The sequence below is a fragment of the Acomys minous genome, assembly GCF_964271855.1.
Source record: "Acomys minous genome assembly, chromosome: 16".
In the NCBI taxonomy this organism is placed as follows: domain Eukaryota; kingdom Metazoa; phylum Chordata; class Mammalia; order Rodentia; family Muridae; genus Acomys; species Acomys minous.
Genome location: NC_140498.1, coordinates 46,514,057 through 46,534,317, shown reverse-complemented (window position 1 = coordinate 46,534,317; position 20,261 = coordinate 46,514,057). Strand labels below are relative to the sequence as shown.

Here is a 20,261-nt window from a genome sequence, read left to right as displayed (position 1 = left end):
GAAGGGGGGAGGAAGGGAGAAGGGGAGGAAGAGAGGGGGAGGAAGGGAGAAGGGGGGAGGAAGGAGAAAGGGGGGAGGAAGGAGAAAGGAGGGAGGAAGGGAGAAAGGGAGGGAGGAAGGGAGAAGGAGGAAGGGAGGAAGGGGAAGGAGAAAGGGGAGGAAGGAGAAAGGGGGGAGGAAGGGAGAAAGGGGGGAGGAAAGGGGAGAAAGGAGGGAGGAAGGAGAAAGGAGGAGGAAGGGAGAAGGGGGGAGGAAGGGAGAAGGGGGGAGGAAGGGAGAAAGGGGGAGGAGGGAGAAAGGGGGGAAGGGAGAAGGGGGGAGGAAGGGAGAAAGGGGGGAGGAAGGGAGAAAGGAGGGAGGAAGGGAGAAGGGGGGAGGAGAGAAAGGGGGAGGAAGGGAGAAAGGGGGGAGGAAGGGAGAAGGGGGGAGGAAAGGAGAAGGGGGGAGGAAGGGAGAAAGGGGGGAGGAAGGGAGAAGGGGGGAGGAAGGGAGAAGGGGGGAGGAAGGGAAAAGGAAGGAGGAAGGGAGAAAGGGGGAGGAAGGAGAAGGGGGGAGAAGGGAGAAAGGAGGGAGGAAGGGAGGAAAGGAGGGAGGAAGGGAGAAGGGGGGGAGGAAAGGGAGAAAGGGGGAGGAAGGGAGAAGGGGGGAGGAAGGGAGAAGGAGGGAGGAAGGGAGAAAGGAGGGAGGAAGGGAGAAAGGGGGAGGAAGGAGAAAGGAGGGAGGAAGGAGAAAGGGGGGAGGAAGGGAAAGGAGGGGGGCTACCTTTTTTTTTCCAACTTGACCACAACTGGGTCATCTGCAGAGGAAAACATCAATTGAGCATGCCTCCACCAGACTGGCGTAGGCTAGTCTGTTTGGACATTTCCTGATTAAGCATAACTGCTGTCAGATGGCCTAGCCCCATGTGGGCGCTGCCCCCCCTGGGGAGGTGGCCCTGGCTGATAGAAGGAAGGTAGCTGCCTATGAGCCCACAGAGCAAGCCAGTGCGCACTGTTTCCTCTGTGACCAGGGGTGGCCAGGTTTTCTGCCCTAACTGGCCTCCATGACGGGCTGTAATTGGGACATGTGAGCCTAATGCACACTTTCCCCTCAAGTTGCTTTAGATTGTGGTGTTTGTCACAGCAGCAGAAGCAAACTAGAACAGAAGAGGAGAGAGACATACCCATGCCTAAAAGACAGGCCTTGGAGTGTGGCTGGGCTTCTCAGGAGAGGCAGTCATGTAAGTGTCTTATAGAAGATGTTGGTGGCTCCTCAGCTTATATCAACTAAAATATTTGACATTTTAAGTAAAAGGCTGGCAAGAGGACTCAGCCAGGTAAAGGTGCTTGATGCCAAGAACCCAGTCCCTGAGGCCCACACAGTAGGACGAGAGAACTGATTCCCACAAGCTGTCCTTCAACCTCCACATGCTAGGTGTGGCACCTGCACACTCACACACATGGACTCACCCACTGAACTAAATATATAAAAAGGTAATGCTTTGGGGAGGCTGGGCATGCTGGGGGCGTACTCCTGAGATGGAGGTAGGGAGATCTGGTTTAAGGATAGCCTGGGCTACATGAGACCGCCGTCTCAAAGGAAAATAATAAAATATAGAAAATAGAACTTATCTCAGAGTCTGATGCAGGCTGATTTTGGAGGACGAGGGCATGTTGCTGAGGTATATGCACAGCGCCTGAGTGACAGCACAGGCCCCCCTTGTGCCTCTGACAGGACATGAAGGGCAGCCTGCTCTCCTAGGATGGCTAGCCCTATCCTTTGTTGTTGTTATTGTTGCTGTTGATGATTTTTTGAGATAGAGTTTCACATACCCAGGGTAGCCTCAAATTTATTATGTAGTCAAGAGTGACCAGACATCGGACTTCTCCTGCCGTCCAGGTATGTGGCACCACATGCCACTTCACCCTTGAGTTGAGCGCATTGTTCACCAGTTACACTAGGCCAGCTGGCCGTGGAGCCCTGAGATGGGATTACAAGTGCACGTCACCCCATCTAGCTTTTATGTAGGTCTTGGGGATCGAACTCACAGCCTCATGCTTGCTCAGCAAGGATTTTACTGACCGAATGATCTCTCCCCAGCCTCCCTCAGTCTGATTTTTTTTTTTTTTTTTTTTAGGCAGAGAAAGCTTGCCAAGTCTGTGCTCCCATTCTGGACCCATGCTGGGTGCGCATCAGAAGCACACAGTTGTTGGAAAGCATTTTGGATGGACTCCTGTTTGCTTCTCATAGCATGGCTTTCCTTTCTGTCCACTAAGAACTGGCTGGGCTGTGTGGCTCTGCATCAACTCCACTGGGGACAGAGTGGCCTGTGGCCCGTCAGGTTCTGTTCAGCTGAGATCTGCTCTGACTGAAAAGACTCCTGCTTTGAAATGAGCAGCACCTGTGCTGCACAGCCCCTGCCAAGCTGCTGTCCCTTCTGTTTTCCCAAGGCAAGCTCACCTTGTCTTTCAGATGGTGTTTATCCCCCCTCCCAGGCCATTGTCAAAACACTTCATCTAATGTAGTTCGTGGGTTTCACTGCTTTGGGAGGACAGCCTGGCTGTGACTTTCAGTTCATTGCTATCCAATGGCTTCCCGGCTCCTGAGTTCTTTACTGGAAAGCAACAAGGTCCCTCTGAGCCTCAGACAGGGTCAATGTTTATGGCCTTGTTTTGATGCCACAGCATTCAACTATAAAATCTGCCTGCTTAGACTTAATCAGGCAGGCCCGATACCATCTGGCCTTGTTTGTGCCTGCACCAGAGACAAAACATGGTTTCACTGATTAATGGTTGAAACACTCCAGCAACAGCCAGGCTTGTCCCTGCACTGGCAAATGGGCAATGTTTATTTGTGGGAATGTGGCTTTTTTGGAAATACAGTGTTTGGTGGTGTTGGACTTCTGAGACACTTGGCTTCTCACACAGAAGTAGTGTTTTGTTTCATCATTGTTCTGAGCTTTTTTGAGACAGAGTCTCCATATATAGCCATGGCTGGCCTGGAACTTGCTCTGTATGCCAAGGTGCCCTCAAACTTGAAGTGATCCTCTTGCCTCTGCCTCCCAAGTGCTAGGTTTAGGACTACAATACCAAGCCCAGCAAAGAGCAAAGCAGAGCTGAAAGATACCAGATGCCTCCCACTCAACAGGCAATTGTACATGACTTTATTTTTTAAATTTAAATGTTAAGGACTGGACAGTGATGGTGCAGGCTTTAATCCCAGCACTTGAGAGGCAGAAGCAGACAGATCTCTGTGAGTTCAAGTCCAGCCTGGTCTACAGAGTGAGTTCCAGGACAGCCAAGGCTACTCAGAGAAACATTTTCTTGGAAAAAAAAACTTTAAAAAATATTTTATTAAATTTTATTTTTAATTATGTGTATGTATATCTGGGTTTGTACATGAGTGAAGTGCTTAAGGAGGTCAAAGAGAGCATTGGATCCCCTGCATCTGGAGTTATAGGCATTTGTAAGTCATACTATCTGGGTTTTGGGACCCAAACCCAGGTCCTCTTAGCCAATGAGCCACCTCTATACTCCCTTGATTTTAGTTTTAGAGGTGAGATTTGCTATGTAGCCCAGGTTATCCTTAAACTCTCAATCCTCCTATCTCAGCCTCCTGCACTGATGAGATTTCACATGTGAGCCACCACATCCAACTTACATGAGTTTTAGAAAGCTTTAGTCAGTGTTCTAGCTTTTGTTGCTGTGACAAAAGAGTCCTGACAAAGAAGCAATTTTGGGGAAAAGGAGTTTATTTTTCCCTTGCAATCTCAGGTTATAAATTCTTGCGCTTGGAAAGCCACAGTGGCAGGAACTTGAAGCAGCTGATGACATCACATCCACAGTCAAGAGCAGAGATACACGATGTATGTGTGTTCTGTTATTGCCTCTGCCCAGCTCAGTTTCCCCCTTTATGCAGTGCAGACAGTCTGCGTAGGGAATGGTGCTGCCCACAGTGGGCTGGCTCCTCTGTATCAATTACCAGGCTCGCACAGGTGTACCTATGGGCTGATTCTGTGTGCACAGTTTGTCATAGACTCTTCCTAGGTGGTTCTTGATTGTGTCAAATTGATAACTAAAGCTAACCAGAGACTGGAGAGATGGCTTGAAGTTAAAAGCACTCATTGCTGTTTCGGAGGATCTGGGTTCAGTTCCTGGCATTCACATGACATCTCACAGCTGTCTGTAACTCCAGCCCCAGGGCATCCAACACCCTCTTCTGGCCTCTGTGATCAATGGATGGTGCACGGACATACATATATGTAAAGCCTCATACACATGAAATAAAAAAAAAAACAACAAAAAAGAACTAAGCTAAGCCTCACAGCCAGCTACAGTGCATGGTGAACACAGGGCTGTCTTCACTCCATTCCCTGGCACTACCTACCCAGAAGCGTGGCCCATTTGTACAACCCGAGCCGTGGGCTCTTTAGTTGTGAAGGTAACAACAGTATCTTCTGTTGGGGCAACTAATGGCAGCTTACAGGGACCACTCTTAGGATAGTGAGTGTTAGCAAGTGTTTACTGTCTTGTTCACAGTGAGGCCGAGAGGTCAAGTGGCTTGTGCAAGGTCACCCATCTTGAAAGCCGATGAGCTGGGTCATTCTGCTGGCAGGGTCTGTCGCACCAGTAAGGACAATGGACAGGATGTGAGGAGCAGTGAGTTTTTAGGAGCTGTGTGGGCTGGGGCTGGGGTTCAGCTGGTTGAGGGCTTGTCTAGCATGCAGAGTCTCAGGTCACACTCCAGCATGGCATACAGCCATTCCTGGTGGAGAGGCTGTCCCGGCACCTGTTTTCCCGGCACCTGATCTGTAGAGGCAGGTGGATTAAAGCTCAAGGTATCTTCAGCTATACAACAGGGTTGAGATCAGTCTGGGGCCACGAAATTCTTTTTAAAAAGGCACTGACCTTGAAATTGGGGCGTCTTCAACCCAGCTGCCTCAGGCTGCGTGCTCACCCTGATGGTGAGGAGGTCACATTGGCTTTACAAGGTTGGCTGCCAGATAGCTCATCCTCAAGCTACCCTGAATTGGCTACATGTGTGTGTTTTTCCACACTGTCTTCTGTCATACATGGTATCTATCAGGTCTAGGATCCCAGGCTGTCGGGTGCTGGGCGTGGTATGGCGAATATACTCAGAACCACAGAGTTTGAGAGTTGTAGGCAGAACCGTTATCAGGGCAAGACCAGTCTGAGACACATGACTAGACCTGGTCAGCCTGGGCTACATAATGATACTGTGCCTCAACTTCTTCATTTGTCAAAAAATAACCACACAAAGACATATACCTTATAAGGTTGTTAGGAAAATGTCAAAACACCAAGAGTCTTCTTGTCATAGTGAATATTCAAAAATGATCATTAGAATATTATAATTAATGATTATTTAAAATAATTAATATAAAGGTAAACATGGGCTAGAGAGATGGCTCAGCAGTTAGGAGCACTGGCTGCTATTCCAGAGGACCCAGGCTCAATTTCCACCACCCACATGGTGACTCTTAAAGGTCTATAACTCCAGTTCCCAGGGATGAGGCACCCTCTTCTGGCCTCCACAGACACCACATGTGTCCGGGGATGGTGGCGCACGCCTTTAATCCCAGCCCTCTTGAAGCAGAGGCAGGAGGATCTCTGTGAGTTTGAGGTCAGCTGGTCTACAAAGCAGGTTCCAGAATAGCCAGGGCTACAGAGAGAAACTGTCTCCAAAACAAAAAAGAAAGGAAGGAAGGAAGGAGGATATATATATATATATATATATATATATATATATATATATATATATAGAGAGAGAGAGAGAGAGAGAGAGAGAGAGAGAAAGAAAGATGTGTTAATATTAAGATAAAAATTGCCTTCGGGCCATACACCATTAATCCTAGAAATGGGAGGCAGAGGCAGGCAGATGTGAATTTGAGGGCTGCCTGGCCTACTTAATCAGTTACAGGCCAGCTAGGGCTGCATAGTGAGATACTGTTGCAAAAATAAATAAAAAGTAAATAAATAAACAAATTAAATCTGCCTTCTGAGCCAATCATTTCTTCCTTGTGCTGGATGTCATATGCAGGCTATAGGCCATTGTGACACTGTTGGTCACGAAGGACTCTCCAAGTACCTCTATTCTTCACGCTCTCATGGATTTTTAAAAGTTATTTGTGTTTTTAAAAATATTTTATTTAATTTTAATTTATGTGCATTGGTGTAGGGGTGTCAGATCTTGGAGTTACAGACAGTTGTGAGCTGCCATGTGGGTGCTGGGAATTGAACCTGGGTCCTTCGGAAGAGCAGGCAGTGCTCTTAACCACTGAGCCATCTCTCTAGCCCCTATTTGTGTTTTTTTTTAAATGTGCGTGTTTTGCCTGACGTGTGTATGTGTGCACTGTGTGCATGCATGGTGTCCTAGGAGGCCAGCTGAGAAGTTACAGGTGATTGTGAGCTGGGAGCTGAACCTGGATCCTCTGCAAGAGCATGAAGTGCTCCTAACCCCTGAGCCATTGCTCCAGCCCCAGGAATTCTTTGTAAAGAGTTTATTTTAAATTATGCATATACATGTTGCATCAGCATGGGTGCTGGGAACTGAACTTGGGTCCTCTGCAAGAGCAGGGAGCACGCTTAACTGCTGCGCTATTTCTCCATCCCCAACCCACTCAGGAATTTTTCCTAAATGCATCTTGGATAATTCTACTGGCCCAAACCTTCAGCCCCTCCCTTGCCCTGCCCCTCAGTGTGCCACACGGGACCCTTGAGGGTGTGAGCTGGGCTGCCTCTTTGCCGTATTTCCCCTGTCATCTCCTCTCAGTTTCCTTGTGATCTAGCAGTATTGACTTTAGAGACATCAACACTATCTTTATCCTGTCTTTACTATGCTCACTTCTTTCCTCCGCTCAGCCACTGTAGCAGCCCCTACAAAGTCTTGAAAATCAAACTCTGGGCTTGACTTCTCACCTGCCTGATCCCCCATATCATGTGGCTTTTCTGCTGGGTTGGAGTAGTCCCTTATAGAAGGGAAGCTCGGAGGCCCAGGAAACTGACACAGAAACTTAGAATGTCAGAGATTTACGATCGTGAGCCCCCTCCCCCACATTCATGGCGTTCCCAGCTGGTGGCACTATTTTGGAAAGCCATGGGAACTTTAGAAGGAAGTGAGTTCTTTGGGGTTGGCCTTGAGCTTCTCTTGCCTAGCCCCACTTCTGTCTGCTCTCTGCTTCCTGACTGAGGAAACAGTGTGACCAGCTGCCTCACGCCCTTGTGACCATGCCTTCCACACAGTGATGGACTGTGTCCTTTTTTTTTTTACACTTCCAGCTGAACTAGACCCTTTTCCCATAAGTTGCGTCTTGTCAGCTACCTGGTCACAGGAGGCAAGTAAGGAATATGGAAGCCGACAAGATTCACAGAACCCACTTGTGTAGTGGATGTAAACATGTTTTTGATTTTGTTCCCAAGTGTGGGATGGGGAACAGACTTGGGCAACTTTGGTGGAATTGCTGCGCTGCTAAAATCCTGCTGGCTACACCAGAGGAATTGCTCCCAGGAACTGAATTCAACAACATCTTCTTCTCCAGTTCCCATAAACCTCTTTTCTCTCCTATTTAGTATAGGTGGGTTGGAAGGGAGGTATAAGCATTTAAAGAACCCCAAATAAAGTCAGTTTGGGAAAGATGACGCCTACACACCTGAGAGTACACAAACCCTTGCTTAGGGAGAATACACTTCAATGACACTTGAGTGACAGACACAGCCTTTCTGATTGCCACCCATGCTTGACTGGGCTTTACGAATGCAGCTGTGTGAGTCCTCATAAGTAACATAAGTAACTGATAAGTTCACTGGTTCCCCAGGCTGGCCTCAGGTGGGCTCATTACTCAGTCTGCCATTGCCCCATCTGGGGTGACAAGGCACCTCTGAGAAGTAATGCTACCCCCAGAAAAAGCCCACATCCACTCTGATATTTCCATTATAAACATTTTCTTTTAATTTAAGAATACTGATTAACACAGGAAACAGTTTGAATTGGTGGAGTTGTGCACATGGTCACCAGTTACACTGTGACACGTTCATTTCCCTATCACTTATTGGCACTGTTGACAATTACTGTAAACAAGATCACTTGGTTTGCGTGGGTCTGCGATGCTCGCTAGCTGTGGTTTCTACAGTGAGCTGATATTTATATGTATATAGATAGATACGTATAGGTCTATTAGGACATTAATGTGCACAGTTTTCCATGGTTACTGAGCATCAGTAAAAATTATAAAAAAACCACCCATTTATAATAAAAAGGGAGGATATGCTAAGACTTGCTAGTACTGGGCCTTGTTTTCTGCAAAAGTGACAAGACTGGCTAGGGACATTTACTAAACTCTACTGCACTAATGCATGATGGGTGTTCATCCTGACCTGCACAGACACGCTTGTTTGTGGGTTCTGCCCTAGGCAGAAGCCTGCCAGCCAGGCTTCCTGGGTTTTCACCAACCTTTTCTGAGTTGCTACAATCTTGAGTTTTGTGGAAAATTCTTTTCCTTGGAATTCTTCCAGCTAACCTCCCATACCCCCAAAGATGGTGTCTCAGGAACACACTGTGCCCGCATCAAGGACTTGTGGATAAACAGCTTAAATTTCTTTTGTTTTCTTGTTTAAAATGAGAAGAGCTGTCCCCAGGCAAGGCGTGAACAATGCACTTGGAGACAACTTTCTAGAAACGATTTCATTTTTCTGTCAACATGTCCCATGGCCACTCCCTCTGCTGAAGAGAGCAATTTCTGCTTGTGTCCTGGCTTAAAACCCTTTGAACTCCAAGGACTTGCCTGGGTGTCTCATGAGATGCTATAGCTCTTAGGAGGGAGCATGCTTAAACCAATAAGATGAAGTAGGGTTTGGCCTGCACATTCCTTGTTGGTTAAATAAGACCTTGACTCTTGGCATATTCTGGGTGGGGTCTGGCTCCCCAGGGAAAGGGCAGAGACAATGAACAAATGTGCCTCTGCTTCTCCCTTTCTTCTCCTCTCCTTGCTCTTTCTGCTTGACTAACTTTTATTCTTTCTGGAGAGTTCTGCTCCAGCGGCCTTTTTCCTTGAAGGCTCCTTGCACTTACTCATGGTCAGAAACCCTTGCTGGTGCACTTGCTGCTCTGACTTCAACCTTAAGGGTCTGTGGTTCCCAAGAGAGTGGGAGTCCCCAGGAGTGGGGACTGGCTCTTCATGTTTGTGTCCCTGGTGTTTAGCACAGGGCCCGGAACAACACAAATGTTTCATGGAAGTCTGATGAGTGAATTAATGATTGATGTAGAAGTGGACACACTGGTGAATGAAACCTCACAGGGAGGGAGGGAGGCAGACCCCATCAGCTGCATGGTGGTGACAATGACCTTAAACAGAGCTCTGAAGAGGTGGTGGGATCTCAGACTGTGGGGCTGTGACGAGAACCGGTATTCTTCATGGATCTGCTGTTTCTGTTAAGTAGGCCAGCGCCTTTCATTTCAAAGGCAAATACATTGGCAGCCATGTCTAAGAAGCAAGAAAGGTAGATCTCTGGATGATGCATTATTAAGAGAGCAAAGGGCTCAATTGGGAACGCTGGTATACTCATCCTCCAAGACAATCAAACGAGGGCACCGGGATGCAAAGAGGCTTCTGGAAGAAGACAACACGGTCCCCTGCAGTCTACATGCTACACACTGCCTCTCTGAAGGGTGAGGAGTTTGTTCAGGAGCCTCTCAGGTCAAGCCAGTTCTAAGAAAATCTTACCTGTGGCCAAAGCGCTGGCTGCTGGCTGCCGGGCAAGCCCCATATTCAGGAAAGCCCAGGCTCTGAGAAACCATCACGAGCCAGCAAGCTGCTTTTCCGTGTGGTGTACTTAACACCTTGTCAGTAAACACATTTTCCTTAACAAGAAGTCTAGCAGTGGCCCTCTGGGATGGACTAGCCTTGCTCGGGAATGGAAGGAATGAATGGACGAGTGACAGCTGGACCATGACGTTCCCAGAATGAGGGCTCACAAGTTAGAGGCCCCTGGAGAGGATGAAAGGGGCTCTGCTGCCCATGTTCCTCAGTGTAGGCTCCAGAGGCAGCTTCAGGTCCCATTGCTCCCCCTGGATGCTCAGGTTGCAGTTTCCTTCCCTTGAGTCAAGATTGACACGGGGTGGAGAACGGTGACTAATCTACCACTGATACCACCAAGATCCTCCAGGTCAGTCAAGGGCAGAATTCACAGGCCAAGGCCATCACCAAGGGCACGGGGCTGAGTGGATCTTGGTGTTTAGGATACCAGAAGCCTTTCCACACTCCCAAACACAGCTCATCTCCCTACTTTGTCATCTTCCTGACAGACATCTAGATCCTTGGTAAGTGATGAGTAGGGTTTGTAGCTAGGGGTTTGGTGAGAAGAGACAGAGTTTGTTTGTAAAGGACAAGAAGACGCCAGCATCTCTGATCCCAAGACAGGGCACTTGAGATGGACGGAGACTCAAACATCCCGCCCACCCACCTCAGAGCAGGTGTAACACCCTTGAGTGGCTTCTGAGAAACTGGTTGGCCCAGGGACGGCAGAAATATGGCCTCATGGCCTTTCCTAAGACTGTGTCCAAGGCTTACACACAGAACTTCTGGGCTTTAACCAACGGGGCACCATGAATTCTCAAGAGAGGAGACTCAAACCCAGGTCCTCCCAACGTGCTCCTCCACAACCACTGACCAACGAGCCTGCCCCACAAATGACCCCTCAGTTTATGCATTCGCCTCTGAGAAACGTTTAAGTGAAATATGAATTAGGCAAACTAATCAAGTTGACACCGCGGAGACCAGGCTTTGTCTGAATGTCATGGAAACGGCTTCTTTACTTGAAGTCGGCTAAGATGCCACTGAAAATATTGAGGAACAGGTGAGCGTGGTGATCCCTGAAGACCAGTGTGGGACGGAAACGGATGGATTTGTCACCGCAGCCCCCCAATACCACACCTGGAAGAAGAGGAGGAGTAGATTAGAAGTGTGAGTTTCTAGAGGCACATTGAGGACACTTGGCAGGCACGTGGCCACTGTCACCCACTCTGGATTACACTCTCTCACGCGGGCTCCTCTGACCTCCTTTCCATCCATTAAGCCATCCTCCGTTCTACTCTTTCTCTCTCCCCTCACCCACCCTCTTCTTCTTTCCTTCCCTCCTAATTTTGATTTTTTTCTTCTTTTCTTAAAAATAACATTACTGAAGACGCGTGGACTCTGCTGACGTTCAAAGGGAGATTTCATCATGTGTCCTGGGTATACTTGCCTGGGTTGCTCACTATGTTTGGGACTGCTTTCGTACTCTAAAAAAGGAGGCTAAGCCAGGCACGGTGGCACATGTCTGTAATCCCAGCACTTGAGAGGTGGAGGCAGAAGGACTCCAAGTTCTAGGCCTAGGCTATACAATGGGGCTCCATCTCAAAACAGAATTAGTAAATAATAAATAAATAAATAATAAAATAAGTAAATTAAAGTGCAAAATCTAGGCGTGCTGGGACATGGCTATTATCCTAGCTGCTCAGGAGGCTTGTGAAGGAGACAGGCAAATCCAAGGCCAGTCTCAGTTATAAGGTGGGTTCAAGGCTGCTCTGGCCAGTTTAATGGGACTCTTGACTCCAAATTAAAAGGGGAAGGGGATCGTCTCGAGAGAAAAAAAATGACGGGGGATGAGGTGGGTCAACAGACAAAGCATTCATGCAAGCCAAATAGCCTGAATTCAATCCCTGGCACCCACATACATGTAGGAGAGAACCAGCTGCATGAAGTTGTCTTCCTACCTCTACATATTCACCATGACACAGACACACATCATACACATACAGATGTCATAGATATAATAAAAGATAGTTAAAAGAAAACTAGGGGTGGCGGGCGGGCTGCAGTGGTAGCTAAGTGAGTGGTATAATACATGTCTATTACAACACATGTAAGGTTGCAGGTCTGACCTCCAGCTCTACAATAAATGAAAACAAACAAACAAACAAAAAAACCCCAAACCCAGCTAATCGTCCCTGCCCTTTGGGGTCACTGTAGGGGACTCCATAAGAAGGCAGAAGGAGAGACTGGGGGAGGAACTCAGTGGTTGGGCTTGCCTGGTACACAGGCCTTTTGCTCAGTCCCCAATACTAAAGTAGAAAAAAAATAAAAATAAAAACAGAAACAAAAGAAGAGCCAAGAAGAAAGTCTGACTGTGTGCATGACCCAGAGTGGGTACTCACAGCTTAGCTCAGTAAGGAAACTCTCAATGGTTTCCCAGAGCTCTTTAGAAAACTCCAGAGCACTGGAGTTGTCCCACAGGCCAGTGTGAGGCAGCCTGGCATCTGTTCCCCAGCATCACCCCTTCCAACTGTCTGTCCCAATTTAATCTTCTATTTCTCTACCTTTCCTAGTGCCATCCTGCCTCAGGTCATCACACATGCCCCTCCCTCTGCCGGGTACTTTTCCTTTCCTTACCTAGCCCATCCTTGTCCTTGCTCATCCCTTACACCTTCAGGCAAATACCAACACCTCAAGGAAGCCTTCCTAGACATCTGGGGCCTCTCCCTCCCGACCCTTACCCCCTGCTCTCCACTCTCTTCCCTGGTCCCCAGGATGAGGCAATGACTGCTTGCCAAATGCTGGGTTTGCTATCTGCTTTCCTGATAAACCATGACTTCCTTACTGTGCCTGTTTTCACCATTAGTACAGCGTGGCTTCCCTGCGGCAGCCTATGGCACTCGAGGGGATGAAGAAATCTCTGGTGGGCTGTGGCTCAGTGGTAGGCTCGCCTAGCCTACATGAGGCCCTGGCTTTCTTTGATCCTCAGCACTGAATAAAATGGGCGTGGTAGTATATGCCTCTAATCCCAATGCTGGGGAAGTGGAGGCGGCAGGACCAGAAGCTTAAAGCCATCCTCAATCAGCCACCTAGCAAGTCTGTAGTGAGCCTGGGACACATGACAGCTGCCTCAAAAATACAGGAAAAAGAAATAAAGTCAGGCAAGAAGAAAGAGAGAGAATGAATCCCACAGTCACCTTTCTCCTTTGGGGAAAGAACATTGAGTGTGTTTATCTTATATTATCTTCCGTACCTCCTGTACCTAGCAAAGCTCGGCACCACACCAGGTAGAGTTTAGACACTGATGACACGATTAAGCTCAGTGTCCACCCCTTACCTTTGTTCCTGGCCATTAGAATGAGTTTATTCCGTATGGATTCATCTGGAGTGTCGAAGGAACAGAAGGTGCCTCGTCCTCTCGCTCTGCTGATGAACTGGGGGTACCGGGCCTGCAACAGGAGGAAAACTTGAGATCAAAGCTTGTTACCTGGGGGCCGGCTCGTGCTGCCAAGCCCACACAGGTTTTATGCAGATGCTGGGAATCTGAACTACCTCCCCAGCCTTCTTGTTTATGAGAGGGTCTCAGTCTACAGTCCTTGCTGGCCTACAACTTGCTACGTGGACCAGAAGGCTCTCCACCGTGCCATAACCGGCCTTTCTCCCTGTCTTTCACATACTGAGCTCCTTGGAGTGTGACACAGGCTTGGCCCATTACTTATTTTCTATGTTGATGACTTGTAGGAGTAATAGTGTTTTGCACATCAGGTAGCCTAAGTAAAACATATCATTAAAAGTAACTTTACCAGCTGGGCACTGTGGCGCACGCCTGTAATCCCAGCACTCGGGAGGCAGAGGCAGGTGAATCTCTTTGAGCTCCAGGCCAGCCTGGTCTACAAAGCGAGTCCAGGACAGCCAAGGCTACACAAAGAACCTCTGTCTCAAAAAACAGAAACAAAAACAAAAAGTCACTTTATGTATTCTGACTTGCTTTTCACCTGGCTTCTAAGATACTGAAATGATACCTGTGAGACAGGTGTGGTACCATGCATCTGTAATCCTAGGACTTGGGGGTAGAGGCTGGAGGATGGGGGGTTCAAAGTCAGCCTTGATACGTATCAAGTTCAAGGCCAGCCTGGGCTACTTGATACCTTGTTTCGATTAAAAAATAAAACAAGACAAACAAACAAACAAACAAACAAAAAAACTACACATGGCTTGCAACAGACCCCATTGGACAGTACAGAGGAGGGGATTATGGCCACAAGAGTATTACGGGGAATCATCTTAAAGGAATGTTTGAATTTGATGTCAAGAGATAATGAGGTTGAGATGGAAGAATGGGCCTACCTGTTTCTACACATGCAAAGGCCTGAGAACCTGAAAGCAACATAACTAGGTGAAAATTGCTGGGCAGCAAGCACAGTGCCCAGGCTGGCACAGGTACCTGGAGGTCCAGCAGCCCCGTGAGTAGGGTCTGGCCGGCGTGGGCCACGTTGTTGAGCAGGTCCTCTCGCTTGATGATGTTGATAACTTCAGCTAGCAGCAAGTTCTTGGATGGGTCCCCCAGCCAAGTGTTGAAGATCCGATAAGGCTGGAACGAGACGGGGATCCATCAGAGGGTTCCCGTATCAGAACGCTTGAAAGGGCACACCCTAACCCTGCCTGTCTCCTTTTGAGTCCACACGCCTCTGTGCAGGCCTCTACAGCCCAGGAGAGAAACCCAATTACATGGCAGCCTGGTTTACTCTAGAGAGATGATTCCTCTCCCGACAACGCTTCATGTGGGCAAGCCAGTCCTGCTGCTGGCACCGCCTGACAGCACCCACAGACACCAAACTCTGTCCGGAAGCTACTTCTCGGTCACCGTGCAGGGAAGGTGATGGCGTTCAGGAGTTACAGGGATTCTCCTCCACCACATCCCGCAGCTGGCATTAAAGTGCTGGGTCACACTCAGGATGGGGGGGGGGGGGGAGCTGCTCGTCTCTGGGGACCACAGGAAGCTGCTGGATGGCCAGCTAGCGTAAGCTTTGCTCTGTTGTTATTGGAGGTCTCTTCAGCTTTGGGCTTTGAGTCCCTCAGCAGCAACTGTAGGTTATCCAGGCAAAGGACCTCCGTCACGGTGTTGAGATGCTCCACCTGGAACCAGTGGGCTGTGCCTCCTCTGTGCGGTTCCCACAGCAGCTCACGGAGAAGCCTGCTCAAGTCCCTTCTATTCTTTGGTGAAGGAAGGCACCGTTCCCACCAGCATCTGCTTGCATTTGAGCCTCACGGGTAGCCCACCAGCAGCAGGATTGCCTTGCTCATTTATCAGTGAATATTTGGTCTTCCCAGCCACCCAGCCAGAGCTGCATGATGCCCAATTTGAAGTTAGTCATGATCTAGCCTGCACTGATGATGGTGCTTCTCCTTTGAGATGCGCCTAGCCTAATGGCGTGCTCGGGGGCTAGCCAGCCAGCCAAATCAGCACGCTTCAGCCTTAGGGAAAGACCCTGTCTCAGAAAAGGTGGGCAGCTCCTGAGGAACAACACTGTCCCTCAGGTGGGTTGACCCCAGGTAGATGACAGATGACCTGGCTTGAGCCACCTTAAACTGAACCCCAACCCCTCTTTTCATATATATATATATGTGTGTGTGTGTGTGTGTGTGTGTGTGTGTGTGTGTGTGTGTGTGTACATGGACATGTGTGTATTGCTGAGGGTATAGGTGCACATTTGTGCACATGTTTGTGGACGCCAGAGCTCAACTTGACTGAGGAATTGTGCTGTTCCTCAGGAGATGTCTATCTTTGTTTTTGTTTGTTTTTTTGAGACAGAGTTTTTCTGTGTAGCCTTGGCTGCAGTGGAATTCACAGAGAGCTGCCTGCTTCTTCTGTCTCCCGAGTGCTGGGATTAGAGGTGCGCGCCACCACAGCCTGGCTCTGTCCACCTTATTTTTGTGACAGGGTGTTTCCGTAGAGGTGAAGCTTATTGACTTGGCCACCTGGCTAGCCAGCACGCTGGAGGAAGCTTCCTGTTCTTGCCTTCCCAGCCATGCTGGGGATACAAGCCTGCACCACCACGCGCAGCTTTTTACCAGGGCATTGGCCTGAACGCATGCCCTCACACTTGCATGGCAGTCAGTTCCCTGACTATGCCATCTCTGTAATGTCTACACCTTCTCATCTTAAAAAAAAAAAAAAAAGGAGAAGGGTAACACCGAGTACGTTACTGAAGTCCTCCAAAGACAACCCTTCAGGTTGGCACTATTGAGAGAGACCTGGTTGTCACATAGCCTGGGAAGTCCTCCGGGCTCAGAAAACCCAAGATGATTGTTCCTGAACTGCAGCCACGCATTGCTTAACAAAGAGACGCAATGTTGAGCGATTTCACACTGTGTGGACGTCATAATGTTCTTAGACAAACTAAGATATCGTTACAATGTCTCTAGACAATATGATCTTGGGGGGGGCAGTGTGACATGTGCACCCTCTGTTGATTGAAACCTTGCTATGTGGTGCGCAACCACCCTACAATGTTCATTTTATCTAGCAGAAATCTGGGGGACAGAAAAGTTAGAAGGGCCTTGCGGTAGCAGATGTGGCTCATCGGTGGTGGCCCTGGCATTGCACTCTCTTACAGTGAGGACAAGCAATACGCTCAGGTTTAAGTCACATGACAGAAATAAAAGAACTAGGGCTACAGAGATGGCTCAGCAGTTAAAAGCATTTGTTGCTCCTAGTGGGCCAGCGTTCTTCCATAGCCAGCGCCCACACTGTGCGGCACACTAGCAGCAGAGACGCCACCTCCAGGCTTCAAGCTCTCTTCTGGCCTCTGCTGGTAGGAGCATGCACAGACACAACAAATAAATAACAAATAGAAAGAAAGAACGGTGTGGGACTTCTGTGAAGGCTGTTAAAGATAAAAGGAGACCATTTTTCTCCTCTTCCTTTTCCTTCCCACAGACTAGAATTCAGGTATGAAATCTGGAATTGCAGTAGCCATTTTGGATGATGGGGCAACCTTGAGAGTAGAAACTACACATAGGAACAATGAAAGGATTTTGGATCCTTGATGGATGTGTGTGTGTGTGTGTGTGTGTGTGTGTGTGTGTGTGTGTGTGTGTGTACATGCACAATTATATGCAATTTGTAATATATATTAACTATATATATAATATATACTAGCTATAGTATAGAATTTTGGTTTCTTTAAAAGCCTAGTTATATTATGTGAACGTTTTTGTTTTGATCTCAGGGGTGGGATATGGGGCTGCTACAGATTGTCCACAGCAGCTAACTGTAATGTGTCTCATGCTCTGGCAGAGGTGTGATTTGTGTCAGCTGCAGATAGTTTAATTCTTGGAACTCTTGAGAGGGTGTAAATGGGAGAGCCCCGAGAGGGCCTGTGGCAGCTGCTGTTGCCCCTGCTGATGTCCCCACTGTCTCTGGTCCTTGCTCTTGTATTTGCTATTGTTAGATTACTGGATTGCTGGACATTCTGGTGAAGAAAGTTGGTCTCGCCTCTAGGAGCCTAATCAGCAGGGAGTAGTCTAAAGAGGTCTAGGTCCCATTTTCACTCTAACCTACCTAGTGTTAGGGAGTTGGAAGTGTTAGAGAGAAGGGAGGTTGATATAAGAACCCAATAAAATAGCTAAAAATTACGCCCACAGGTGGCACCCTCCGTGACTAGGCATAATGGGAAATGTTGTTTCTAATGCTATGGAGGAGAAGGCAAGTTATGAGGAAATGGATACTCTGTTTCAGGATGTCAGCAAAAAGTTTACTGCAGCCGCCATGGCTGGGTTCTCTCTTGCTTTGCTCCCAGAGGGGATTTTCTATTTCTTCTTCATCTTCCTGTATTCTGTTTCAAAAAAAGGCTGGGAGAATGGCTGAGTAATGGGAAAAGTTGCAAGTGGATATGGAGGGGTCTGAGAAACAAAAAACAAAACAAAACAAAAAAGGATAAAAATGGAAAGGCAAAAGGGTCACTCTATTTTCTCATTTTTGAAAGGGTCGCAGAGTTGGCTGTGCGACTAGAGAGGTTATGGGTGGAGATGGAAGCACTTAGGAAGCAAACAGTGGCAGAAAGTGGAGAACAAAGGGTTCAGACCTGGTGACTGAAAGTGGGAGCTTCCTGAAAGATGAAAGAAGGAAGCAAACTAGGCTAGAAGATTTCAAGTCCCCGAAGCCTAGAGAGCTAGGAGGAGGAGGAGGAAGAGGAGGAAGAGGAGGAGGAGGCTGTGCAAGGAAACAGGGTTAAAGAGAAAGAGCCCATTTTGAGAGAAAGGATTAATTTTCAGCTAAATGTACCATCATAGGAGTGGCCTGCGATTATGACGTCACCATCAGTTTTCCTAGTAATTGTACAGCACATGCCTGCTGATGGTGCTGACTATAGTTATGATGAGATAGCGTGGTGTCCTATAGAAATGACAGATCTGAGGCTTTTTAGGGCCAGTGTGGTGACACACACCTTTAACTCCAGCACTCAGGAAGCAGAGGCAGGTGGATCTCTGTGAGTTTGAGACAAGCCTGGTCTACAAAGCAAGTCTAGGACAGCCAGGACTACAAGAGAAACCCTGTCTTAGAAAACCAGAAGACGAAGAAGAAGAAGAAGAAGAAGAAGAAGAAGAAGAAGAAGAAGAAGAAGAAGAAAGAAAGATAGATCTGAGGCCATTTAAAGAGTCTATTGTTTCCTATAGGGTGCATTCTCTGTTTAACAAATATCAAGTAACTGGGTTACCCAAAATAGAAGTATTCCCCAAGATTGGAAAGGACTGGTGACTGCTGCGCTACAGGCCAGTCAGCAGTTACAATTTTTAATGTGGTGGAGGGAGGAAGCTTTGAATATAGAACAACAACATAGAGTAAGGGGAATAAATATCGTTAAAGATCAATTGCTTGGTGAAGGGCATTATTCTGACCTACAAGAACAAATTTGATCATTTGATGATGCTGTTATAGAACAGTGTCACTTGGCAGCTTTAACCACTTGGGATGAGGTTGGTGAGCCTGGGAAAAGGTTCACCTCACTTACTAAGGTAATACAAGGATCTGGAGAAGCCTTCACAGACTTCTTGAAGAGATTGGCTTCAGCTGTATACAAAGGCCATATCAAACCCTGATGCCAGAGAGGTGTTGATAGAGACCTTGATGTTTGACAATTTGAATATTGAATGTAAGAGAGTAATTAGACTATTAGAAGCCTGAGCAGCACTAATGGCCAAATGGATAAGAGAAACAACTGATACTGGCTCTCACAGGCACCATGCCAGTATCATATGACAATAGCTAGGGGTCTCAGATATCAAGCACCCAGTGCTTTAGTTGTGGTGAGTTCAATCATTTATTTATAAAGAAATTGTAAGGCTAAAAGCCTCAGAGCTCAAAATGGCAGGCGTGTTGCCTCTGGGGAATACGGTACTTTGCCACAAGTGGCAACGGAATGCCTAGGCTTCCCAGGGTTTGCAGATAATGTGGTAAAAGACATCATTGGACTAATGAGTGCAGGCCCAGGAGGGACCTACAAGGTAATCTCTTGCCTTCACCATTGGGAAAAGAAATGTTGAGGCCCCACAGAAAAAAACAAACAAACAAACAAAAAACAAAACAAAAAAACTGAGCCGTTGTCCTTTGGTCAGCCAGGAGGTAAGAAGTAGGCAGAGAAACTGCAACTAAATGTTACTGATCTCATGCACGTTACTGGAGGCAATGTGGCTCTAGATATGATCACAGATAAACTTCTTATCCTTATCCCCCCAAAATTCAACATTACAAAATAACCATCAATGAAGACAAAGCAAGCAATTCAGGTGATCGCGCCTCACAGACTGGCTCAGTCATTTTCAAAACAGCTAGCTCAGATGGCTCAGCCTCACACACTATTTCAGCCTGGACTCCAGATAAGCCTTGCACTTTTCTATCCCACAGAAACTGGACAACAAGAGATGCAGCTAGCTCTCCCAGGACTTGGCCAATATCTCAGTTTTCTCATTTAAAAATGTAACGTTCTAGTTTTAGGAAAACTGCTACTGCAAATTGTTTAGGATAATTAGGAATCCAAGTTAGTATTTAGTTACCTATAAATACTCTTACTTGTGGTATTGTTATATACTAGTTTAGGTAATTACAGAAATAAGCTTTATTTAGCCCCTTGTATATGTTTTTAAAGCTAATCAGATAGTAAGCAGCTAGAAACAAGGAACATTTTCTATTCAAATGTAATATAGATGGTCTTCAAACACTTCAGAGATCTACAGAATATGACATTTAAAGATGTTTTAATGTAAAAGGATTTCTGACAGAGAGACAGGTCTGCTCCTGGCAGTATCCCTGACCTACTTCAAAGAAGGTGATGGGCACCAAAGAACCTCCATGTGGAGTTTGCTTCAATTGTGGCAAAGCTAGCCACTGTGCAAAAACCTGCTTCATCTTGACTGCTGATGGCATGCTCTCTAAACTGTGGACAAAGAAGGACACTGGAAATTGGCTGGTCCA

General features: G+C 47.4%; 1 protein-coding gene across 1 annotated transcript in view; it reads right to left on the bottom strand.

Annotated features, from left to right (window-relative positions):
- Positions 1-10,695: 10,695 nt before the first annotated feature.
- Positions 10,696-20,261, bottom strand: part of ABAT (4-aminobutyrate aminotransferase) — an 83,120-nt gene continuing 73,554 nt past the window's right edge. The window contains exons 14-16 of the mRNA XM_084764749.1: positions 14,232-14,378; positions 13,125-13,236; positions 10,696-10,927 (exon numbers count right to left, since the gene is read on the bottom strand). Coding sequence (XP_084620875.1) covers positions 10,806-10,927; positions 13,125-13,236; positions 14,232-14,378 — 381 coding nt within the window. The 3' untranslated portion in view covers positions 10,696-10,805. The remainder of the gene's footprint in view (positions 10,928-13,124; positions 13,237-14,231; positions 14,379-20,261) is intronic.